The sequence below is a fragment of the Trachymyrmex cornetzi genome, unplaced genomic scaffold, assembly GCF_001594075.2.
Source record: "Trachymyrmex cornetzi isolate Tcor2-1 unplaced genomic scaffold, Tcor1.1 scaffold345, whole genome shotgun sequence".
In the NCBI taxonomy this organism is placed as follows: domain Eukaryota; kingdom Metazoa; phylum Arthropoda; class Insecta; order Hymenoptera; family Formicidae; genus Trachymyrmex; species Trachymyrmex cornetzi.
Window position 1 is genome coordinate 798,794 of NW_017298164.1, and position 10,637 is coordinate 809,430.

A 10,637-nucleotide genomic window follows, 5' to 3' on the forward strand; every position below is an offset into this window, starting at 1 on the left:
AAATTCAAGTAAATATATATATATATATATATTTACTTGAATTTGTATTAGAAATAAATCAAGGCATTTCAATTTTATGATTGCTGTGGACGAATTAATTTGTCTCTACAGAACTGCACAGGACATGTTTTTGATCGATGAATTCCCGAACCGAATAATTAATAAATTAATGTATATAATTAAAGACAAAGAATTAATTAATAAGTTAAAGAATATAAATAAAAAATGAGCTTTAATTTTCATTTCTGTTTCATTACTTATAATTTAATATTGAAAAGTAGTGATTAATTACTTATTTTATTAAGTATTTTATTTTATTAAGTATTTTGTTAAAAGTATTAAAAGTATTGTGATTAAAGGTATTAAGAATATTAAAAACATTGTTGTATAACACTCAAAATAATGAGTAATTTTCAACATTAAATTAATCAATACACTAAAAAAACATTACTAAATTTTATTATACATTTGTTTAAACAGTATACTAACGAAATATTTATTTACAATAAATAAACATTTATTCAGAAGAAAACAATTATACTTAAATTACACAGAGAAAAAGATTTCTTTGGATTTAGTATTCCTATTTATTTGAATAAAAATTTTGTTGTTTCATTCGAGAAATCTCTATTGCTTGACAGAAATAACATTATTATTTAAAGTAATATCTTTCAATTACATAATATATTATTTGGTTACAATGAATAGAAACAATAAAACAAATTATTTATTTGAAAATGACAAAATATATTCATAGAGGTTAGATTATTCCATGCAAATAATTGCTTTCTTAGAATAATCATTACATTTTTTGACCGAAAATATGGAAACAATGGCTTATTAACAATGGCTCTAACAACAAGATTAAATAAGCAATGCTATGTGCTACATCAATTATGTTTGTGCCGTACAGTTGATCACGCGAATACTGAAGATAGATATTATCTGTTCAAACAAATAATGTATTTAAGACAAAGATACACATTGTTTCAAATTCAAGCAATCGCACTTATTAATTCAAACATTGGTTTGTTTGGACCATTCCAAATAACCAATTTATTTGAATACAATAAAATTTATTACTTTCAAAGAAATCTTTTTCTCTGTGTACATAAATATATATTTATAGTTAGTAAATATTTCATTAGTACTATTCAAATAAATATTTAATAAAATTCAGTACTCTCTTTTTCAGTGTATTAAATTGAATTTTTATAAGAAATCCACACAGAAGATATCAAATACATACCTTATTATTAAATTAATTTATATTTTATTTCTATTGTTCCTTAAATGTTTGTCATATATTATTGTTCATGGGAATACACGTAGTATATACACAACACCAAACATGTGAGTATTCATTATTGAGCTGTCCCGCTGAGCCTAGTGATCGTGCGAAGATCAGTTATTTGTGCGAAGTGCGAGTGCGAACTATAGAAACTCTAGCAAACATCAGTACATGGCGCCAACTAGCGGCACAAGAATATTTTCGTGTCAGCTGACATCTGCCGTATTCGGTTCGGTTGCGTTTAGTTGCGTTCGGCTTGGTTCGGCTACGCGTACGGTTGTTCGTGGCTCTGCGGCCATTCGCGCCTATTCGCATCGGTCCGCAATGCACTGCGAATAATTGCCGTTTCTTTTATTTATGTGATAGAAGAGCGTTTAAGACGGATATACCTGGTATCTCGGCGGCGTTGACTCTGGTCGCAGAATGGAGAACGTTTCTCTATCCAAGGTAAGCGATACGACACGTGCAACCTGTTGCTATCGCCGGCTTAACCTCAAAGTGTAAAGTTAGCGCGCTGAAACGCCGAATAATGAATCATAGTCCATCGCTTTCGTACGCTTTAAAAGTTTATGCTGTCATTCTCGTATTACTTTTGTCTTTGTAATTAACGTCATTTCTGTATAAATTTTTGCTTTCGACTTCTTTAAAAATTAGCGTTTAAAATATTTAATTCTTTGAAAATCATATAGGTATTGAATTAAATTAATCTTGATTAGATCTAGAAATATTTTTTGCCAATTAAGGATTTCTCTAATGTTTTTAAGAATTAAAAAAAAAAGAGTTTTGATAAATAATAAATTAAATGAATGAAAATTGTAGGAACAAAAATATGTAAATAAAATAAATAAATAAATAAAATTAATAGATAAAATTAACGATAATTGTTAATTGGCAATTTTTTTATGAAAAGATTATTCTGTATGAAATATACGTAAAGAATTAGTTTCCGACTTTTTCTAATTATGTAATTTAATACGCACATAATGATTTTTATAATCAATATTAATGTAATTTAGTTACAGTAAATTTTATAATAACAAAGGCAATAATATTGTCAATTTAGGATTGGTGTAGCAGAAGATCATAGCTAATTAAAAATATATTGAACGTGACTTTTAGGGAGTATTTGCATACAAAGGAAGTTACAAAATTGGAAAAAAGAAAAAGAAAGTTGAATGCCCGGCGTATTTTAATGAACCCTGGTATATCGCGTATGACGAAACATGGGGATATATCGAGCAGGCTGCGCAGGTATAACTATCGTATGTTAGCACTAGCTATAAATTTCAATTAAATGGCAGAATATTTAACAGAATGCATTAATATTTTAGAATGTCAGATCGAAAATGTTTCAACAAGTTATATCCAATTTGGAGTCTTTCGTGTCGAAAATAAAAGCGACTCCATTGAATGAATCATTCCACGAAATAGCCACGGCTATTTTGTTAACAGGTGAAAACAAACGCCACATTTTTAATAAAATATTGTCAATTTTTCAACACGAAATTTAGATAAACTAGAATTGATTAAAAATCTCTTCAAAATATATTGAAGTAATTTTTGCCTATTAAGGTTTTTTTTCTCTAATGTTTTTAAGGCTTCTAATATTTTTCTTCAATGATTTTTGATAAATATATTGACAAGTAAATGAATTAAAATTATAGGAGTAAATGTCCCCGATCATATGACGCTTTTCGACACCGTAGTGTCCAAGCTTAGTAAAATAACGCCACACTTAGCAATGATTTGTAGCAGAAAATGTAACAGCGTGAAAAACATCATCGAAGACACTGTATATCAATTTATTCATCAAAATTCAAGTTCTGAATCAGACAGTGAATCTGAATCGGTTAGTTTCGTGGTAATAGCACTATGTAGAAATAAGCAATTTCTGTTGCAGTCTTTAAACAAATTATTATTCGTAGAATCGTGCTCCTGAAGTGCGTAAAAGTCAATGCACTATGCGTGTCTTAAAAAAAATATTTGCGGAATATCACGATCCGGAGGATCCTTTAATTATAATTTTACCGGACTTCGAAAGCTTCCCCATCAGTGTGTTACACGATTTTATCCTGGTGTTGAGGTATTCTTGAAAACGTTACTATGCATGCACAGTACGTTAAAAAATTACACGAAACTTAAAAGGAATATTCGCGTGAATAAATAATTTTCAGTTCGTATAGGAGTACATTGAAATTCATACTCATTTTCGGTGTCGCAACTACGTTGCACGTCGTGCATAAATCATTGACATATGACGTCACGTCGAAGTTAGTCGTGCAGGCAAGTTAAACAAAAATATTTTGACGTCCAACGTAAATGTTTGCGCGATGACTATAAATAATTCGCCAGCTCTTTATTTAGGTATTCTATACGCAAACGCAAGTCAAAACACTAGCCGATGTATTGGAGAACACTGTTTTCTCTACAAAGATTCCATTTAAATTAATCGGTCGAGCGTTTCAGTTGCTGACTGACATTTTTCTGTTTTACGATTTTTCGGTGGATAATTTCTTGCAAAATTACAAGGTAATGAGCAATCAAAAATTCAATTAATAAGTCAACAATCAGCTGATTATTATAAATTATGATGATTTTCAGATATGCATGATACAACATTTTTATAAGAACGATGCGAGTTCTCTTTGCTGTCAACCAAAAGACATTAAGAAAAAAATATCTGAACTCACTGCTGAAAATATCACGGAAATTAAAAGTTTACCGTCTATCGCTAAATATTTGAAGACATCGAATGCGAGTGGAGATAAAAAGCTCAGCGATAAAGAATTCATGGTTCGCATTTACGAGAATTAAAAAGGATTGCAAAAATTATAGCTATTAGTAACGAAGTGATACCTTTTAAATAATATGTAATTGTGAAATTTATGCTATTGAAAAATTTAATGTAACAGTCCATTATCAAGCTGTTTTGTATTGGAAATGGAAGGATGGAAAATTTTTTAATAGAAATAAAACTTTTATTTAACAGATGTAACTACGACTTTTAAATATGTCTCTCAGATTTGTTACTAATAATATAATAATTAAACGGCTTCATCCACGTACACAGGCTGAGTTTTGTGCAGGATCATACATTAATCCATATTTATTATAATATATAAAACCAAACGTTTCGGTCTGTCATCAGACCATTTTCAATAGTATTACATAGAATTGTTAAAAATTTCTCAATAATTTTGAATATTTACAGATCGAAATCATTCTCGTTGTCATTATATATATCGCTGTCCAATAATTAAATTATAATTTTCGAAATATCATATATAACATTCGTCAACTGCATAAAACCATGGAAAACATAGTATGTCCTATCTGTTAAAATAATTTTCATCCTCTGCACTCCATGAAAACAAGTCTGCTCTAAATTATAAGTGAAGTTAATAATTATATTATCATTAGTGATAATCAAAAAACCAAAAAATTGGGATGATAAAAGATTATCACTAATGATAATATAATTATTAACTTCATTTATAATTTAGAGCAGACTTGTTTTCATGGAGTGCAGAGGATGAAAATTATTTTAACAGATAGGACATACTATGTTTTCCATGGTTTTATGCAGTTGACGAATGTTATATATGATATTTCGAAAATTATAATTTAATTATTGGACAGCGATATATATAATGACAACGAGAATGATTTCGATCTGTAAATATTCAAAATTATTGAGAAATTTTTAACAATTCTATGTAATACTATTGAAAATGGTCTGATGACAGACCGAAACGTTTGGTTTTATATATTATAATAAATATGGATTAATGTATGATCCTGCACAAAACTCAGCCTGTGTACGTGGATGAAGCCGTTTAATTATTATATTGTTTGTATTGATCCACGGTTAATAAGTATTCTTGTTTTGTTACTAATGTACATAATTTTTGGTAATCTCATGCGTTTCCAAACCATTTTTTAAATTTTGCTTTTTGTAGGAATTGTTGGAACAGTTGTTAAATAAATTTCATAAATTTATGAATCAATTTTTGATTGTTTTGAGATGTTTGCACTGCATGGTTGCATCACTGCCAGGCTCGCCAATGGGTAAACAGGTAATATAGCGCTTTACTGATTCAGAATAAAAGACATTTTATTGCACAAGAAAGCGGTTGAGCTAAAAATCGGAATTGTGGAATAATTATTTCAGTTGCGGGAGATTTACACCAAAGCGGTTTACACGAATAATCTCGCAGAATCCTCCGAATATAAAGATTGTATGAAATTATTGGGATTTTTATCGAAGGAGGAACTCCTCTCGAAACTCGAATCTGTTATAAAAATTGTCGAGGATTCCAAAGATTCAAAAATTAAGAAAATTAAAATCGATCTTAATAATCACATCAAGACTATTCGAGAAGCTAGTTTAAGCACCGCAACAACTTCTGAGATCATCAGTGTGGAAGAGAAACTTAATCGTATGCAACTAAAGGAGGTGTGTGCAAAATCGTACTTTCTTAACTGTTGCTCTTATTAATCCTTTGCGCTAGAAAAATATAATATTTTTAACTCGTAAAAAGAAAGAATGATTATGAAATATCTAAAAATTTAACTATATATAGATACAGATTTGAAAATAATTTTGTTGAGCCATTAAAGTAATTATATAAGAAACTCATGCATGATGACTTTTGACATTCTGGCAACCAGTTTGAGTGTCCTACGTAATTATTTTGATAGTTCAATGTAATTATTTTTAGATCTGTATTTATAACTAAATTTTTAAATATTTTAGCAAAATCATTCTTTCCATGTAACGTTATGAAGCATACTTCAGTTGTTTCATACTCCAAATTAAAGCAATACCTCTATCAAATCCGACAAGATAAGATCCGATAACACACGGAATAATTTTTCATATTACTTCATTACACGATTAATAAGATTTTATCGTTTTATGCGAAGCTATGTAAAGGTGAGTTTTGTTTTTCTTTCATATAATACACTGCCACTATCGAATGCGAATGATCGGAACTTTACGATTCTGAAATGAAAATTTTCGATAAAAACGAAGTGATTACTAAACTGTTCAACTATCATGTGCCCCCTTTTCAGAAATTGCTCAAAATGAGTCAACAACAGTCGCGTTCTGCTTACAAGCAGGCGCTGCTTGACTTGATCGATTACTTAGATCGAAAAGTATTCTCCGTTCATCTGATCGATCCAAGTCGCGTGACGGCTCACGAGATATTTTGCTACAGCGATGGGAATCAGGCGAAGCATCATATTCGCGGCTCTTTGCGGGCTGCTATGCACACCGGATTGAGCGATCCACAGATGTATCTGGACGTGAGTGAAGTAGAACTTCGCACGAATAGCTCATGCACGCGATTTCAGTTAACTGAGTTAACTCTTCGCGCGCATCGCCATACAATGGAAACGTGCCCGAAAAATTGTTCGTGGAAATTTGGAATTGCAAAATTTAACTTTTATGTAATACGGATATCTGCATGCGCAGGGCATTGTACTGTTTTAACCCTTAAACGCCACACTACGCGAACAACATACTAGATGCTCAAATCAATTCGACTGCTTATAATTTTGATAAAAATAAATATTGAAAAATTGTTTTTAAATCGAAAACGATAGATTTCAAACAACAATATTCAGAAAACAATAATATCAAGAAAATGTATATATTTTTATTAATAAAAAAGTTATAAGAGAGAGCAGGGAAAAAAGTATTGGAAAAAGAAAACCGAGCATGTCATATCGAAAAGGCGTTTAAGAATTAAATGTTGTTTACATTGTTATATTATGAGGCGATGCGAGAAGATAACATTAGATTTTTGCGCCTTAAATTATACATATAATATGTATTTGAAATTGACTTATTTTTCCTTCACTCCGATTAATTTTCTTTTTCTTTCAATGCTCGAATATAACTGGAGTTTTGATATCGCGATTCGTTTTTAAATATGATCGGTCCCACTGCGCGCAGTTTTCATTTTTCTCGCGACATTTAATCTTCTCTTACATGAGCAATTCATCGACCGCGAAAAAATCGCACTTTTTGGTAGACCGCGCGGCACGATTAATTGGAGATGTATATTTCAGTGCGACTGCTGCAAATTGGAGAACGACGGCGACATTCCGCGTACACTCCCCGACCTGAGTATAATTTATAAGCTGCATTTGGAGTCCAGGAAGCTGATCAATATGTACGACTGGCTGCAGGTAACAATCCGGCCCGTGCTCATGTTTACAGGTTAATCCCTGTTACACTTACGGTCACGCACGCGGCCGTCTCGTGATTTTAATCGCCGCCGCCACCACGAGTGATTCATGCGAGCACGTCATTGTAAGAAAGGCGCACACAAGGGGTGCCGAGTGCTTTATCGCCGGTCGGTTGTTAGGAAGCCGGTAAAACTCTTCTCGTGAAAATTGTACCAGTGAGAACGTACTGTCCACCGGATCTGCGAAGTTAACACGACATTCTATTAATATAAAAAAAAGTTTCGTATTTTTTATATTAGAAGTTAAAATTTAAGCTAGTGTTCTAATTTTGATATTTAGTATAAAAACTACGGATCTTTTTATTTTTATAAGGAACTGTAGAACTATGAAAAGAGTGTTATTGGGATTATCATTATTTCTTTTTTGTATTAAAACTTCGTAGATTCCTCTCCGCCGAGATTTAATGACGTCGATCGAGATATCGAACGTTTAATAGAAGAAGAATTAAGATTATCTAAAAGTCTCGGAGGATTTATAAAATTTTCCTTAGATTTAACTTACATTTTTTCATTCTTAAATTTGTTTTCTTTAAATATTGTTATATTTTTTGAATTATTTTACATTTTCCTTGTCAGTTGTACTAAACTTTTAATTTTTAAACTTCATGATGCATTGGATATAAAAATCTAAGGGGACGCACTGGATACGTTTGCTTGCAGGCATTCCTGACGATTGTGGATCCGCAGACCCAGCACGCGGAGCAACGCGACGTAGATCCGCTATTGCAGTATCCTTTACAAAAGTTTTCGCGAACGCACGAGGCAGCTCTCGTGCACTCAACGTGATCGGTACTCGTTGAGATTTGTCTTACCTGCGCCATGCCTTTGAAATTCATATCACGCTTCCTAACGCGAAGATCGTAGACGTAACTTCCGCGAACTAGATACCTACGTAGTTTGAATAATTCGCACGTGTTATCTTGCATTTCATCATGTAGTAACTTATCCTTAACGGGGATTCAGAGCTCGGTTTACTCAAGCGGTCGCCGCTCTACAGTTCCTCGGCTTCATCAAGACTTCTCGAAGGAAGACGGATCATGTAAAGCGCCTTACATAACAATAATATCGCGTGTTTGATTGTTTGTTCGGTTTGCCTTCACAGCTTGTTATGTATGCATCGTTTATGGACATGTGTGAGTTATTCTATTTTTATACCATATTGTATATGTATTAATGAATAAATTGATATCAAAATAAATGTTTTTACATGTTTTTATCCTGCAATTCAAACCTTTCAGTACATTGAAATATATTTATACGTTTAGTTTGTTTTTAAATTTTAATATTACTAACAAAGAGAAAACAAATAATAGTCATCACAATAGATGTAATATTTATTTAGCTCGCTATGTATTTAAATTAAATAAAATGTAACTAAACAAAAACTTAAATTATTTTCAATTTGAAAAATTGTTCCTGAAAAAGATTAAATATTTATTCATTTTCAAAATTCAAAAATATATATATTAAAATTAACTACATATTCAAATATAGGAAAAGAATGCAAAAGTTGCTTAGTACATACATACTCTAACAATAATGCATCGTTATATGAAATAAGTTTAAATTAAGACAATTAACCTTGCATTACAGTGGAGGGTCCAGACACTCCGGGCTTTTAAGTTCTTTAAATGTATGAATGCTACACATTTTTTAAAATTATATTTAGCGCAATTGTTTCACAGTTTAAAAATTTGTTGCATTTATCTTTATCATATCCAAAGATTACACAAACTTTTATTTAACGGCATATTTTTTATCATTTATGTGATTCTCTTGTCACTTAAACGATCAAGATTACGTGCCTTGCATATTGATTCCACCATTTCTCAGAATTCCTTGCGGAAGTTGTTACGTACCGAATACATCGTTGAATAATTTAACGGCTTGCACGCATATTAATGATGCGTGTACTGTATCTGCATAAGTTCCCGCGATCTTGAGATACTTAAATTCCAGGTAGATCGACGTACAGTTCCTCTCTCATTTCTCTCCCTCGACATCCCGGGCTTTTAAAAATCCGCAATATCGATTACGCCGTCTTTGTGGCGGGGCGTCGAGCGTGCCGCGCGTTCCGTGGGGTTGCGAAAAAAAATTCGTCCGAGAGCGTACACGGCAATCGTTTCCGCATTTTAACGTGGACGAATATCGATTAATTGGATTCCGACGACGGCCTTTTTCTCGCCTGGCAACACGGATGGAAGTTAACATTCCACGCGACGACCTTTACTCTTTCACTCTATGATGGATGAAAATCATTCGGGTAAAAAAAATTCAGCCTGAAAATTCTTTTAAAATCAAATTACAGTCGTCCTACAATTAATTTGTCGAATGAAGAAAGCGTACTTTTAACACTACAGAATCGCCGATAGTATCCTGCTAAAACTATCGAAAATGCCAATTTGATAATTTCTTATCCTTGTTTCAATAAAAATTTATTTTGATATTATGTTTGTATCGTTAGAATATTATTTGTATTCATATATTTTCAATATGCCATTTATATTACAATAAAGATATTATATAAAGATTACGATAAGGATAAATGCAACAAATTTTTTAATTGTGAAACAATTTGCGTTAAATATAATTTTAAAAATTAGGTACAAATTCATTAAAGGATGTACAAGGCTGGAGTGTCCTGGACATTCTCCAGTAATGAGGAGTTAATTGTACCAATTTGGTACAAAAAAAAAGAAATTGGAATTGATTAGCGGAGCTGAAATGGCTTCGTTAGTGTCTGGTGTTAAACAACAAATCACGATTGACGGCGTGTGGTTACGTAATGCCATTAGTTTATCTATCTGCTCAACCCACATCAAAGTTCTCTATTTTCTCGTGAGTGTGACAACATTATCGGCCCTCGTTATACGTATCGTTACGTTTCCTCTAAACGCCCGTTTCAATCTATTGTTGAGAAGTATCATGATATAGCTTAGTCCGTAACACAGGACCTGTAGAATAATGTTTGGACAAAGCCAAACGGAGATCTCACGTCGTGGCCAATCGTAGAACAATCCCGTATTCAAAGGAGAGTGACGGCGCATGAGGGAGAATTTGGCAAAGGTTAACGTCTGTGTCTCGATAGG

The 10,637-nt window shown here is 32.1% G+C and overlaps 1 protein-coding gene across 1 annotated transcript; it reads left to right on the plus strand.

The window, feature by feature from the left end:
- Positions 1-1,597: 1,597 nt before the first annotated feature.
- Orc3 (origin recognition complex subunit 3) lies at positions 1,598-8,727 on the plus strand. Its single transcript, XM_018510563.1, has 14 exons — positions 1,598-1,738; positions 2,411-2,542; positions 2,623-2,743; positions 2,956-3,140; positions 3,217-3,374; positions 3,466-3,574; positions 3,656-3,820; positions 3,893-4,084; positions 5,251-5,367; positions 5,463-5,747; positions 6,368-6,601; positions 7,370-7,489; positions 8,209-8,276; positions 8,512-8,727. The coding sequence occupies exons 1-14, from the start codon at positions 1,715-1,717 to the stop codon at positions 8,603-8,605; spliced, it is 2,004 nt and encodes a 667-aa protein (XP_018366065.1). The 5' UTR covers positions 1,598-1,714; the 3' UTR covers positions 8,606-8,727.
- The last annotated feature ends 1,910 nt before the right edge of the window (positions 8,728-10,637 follow it).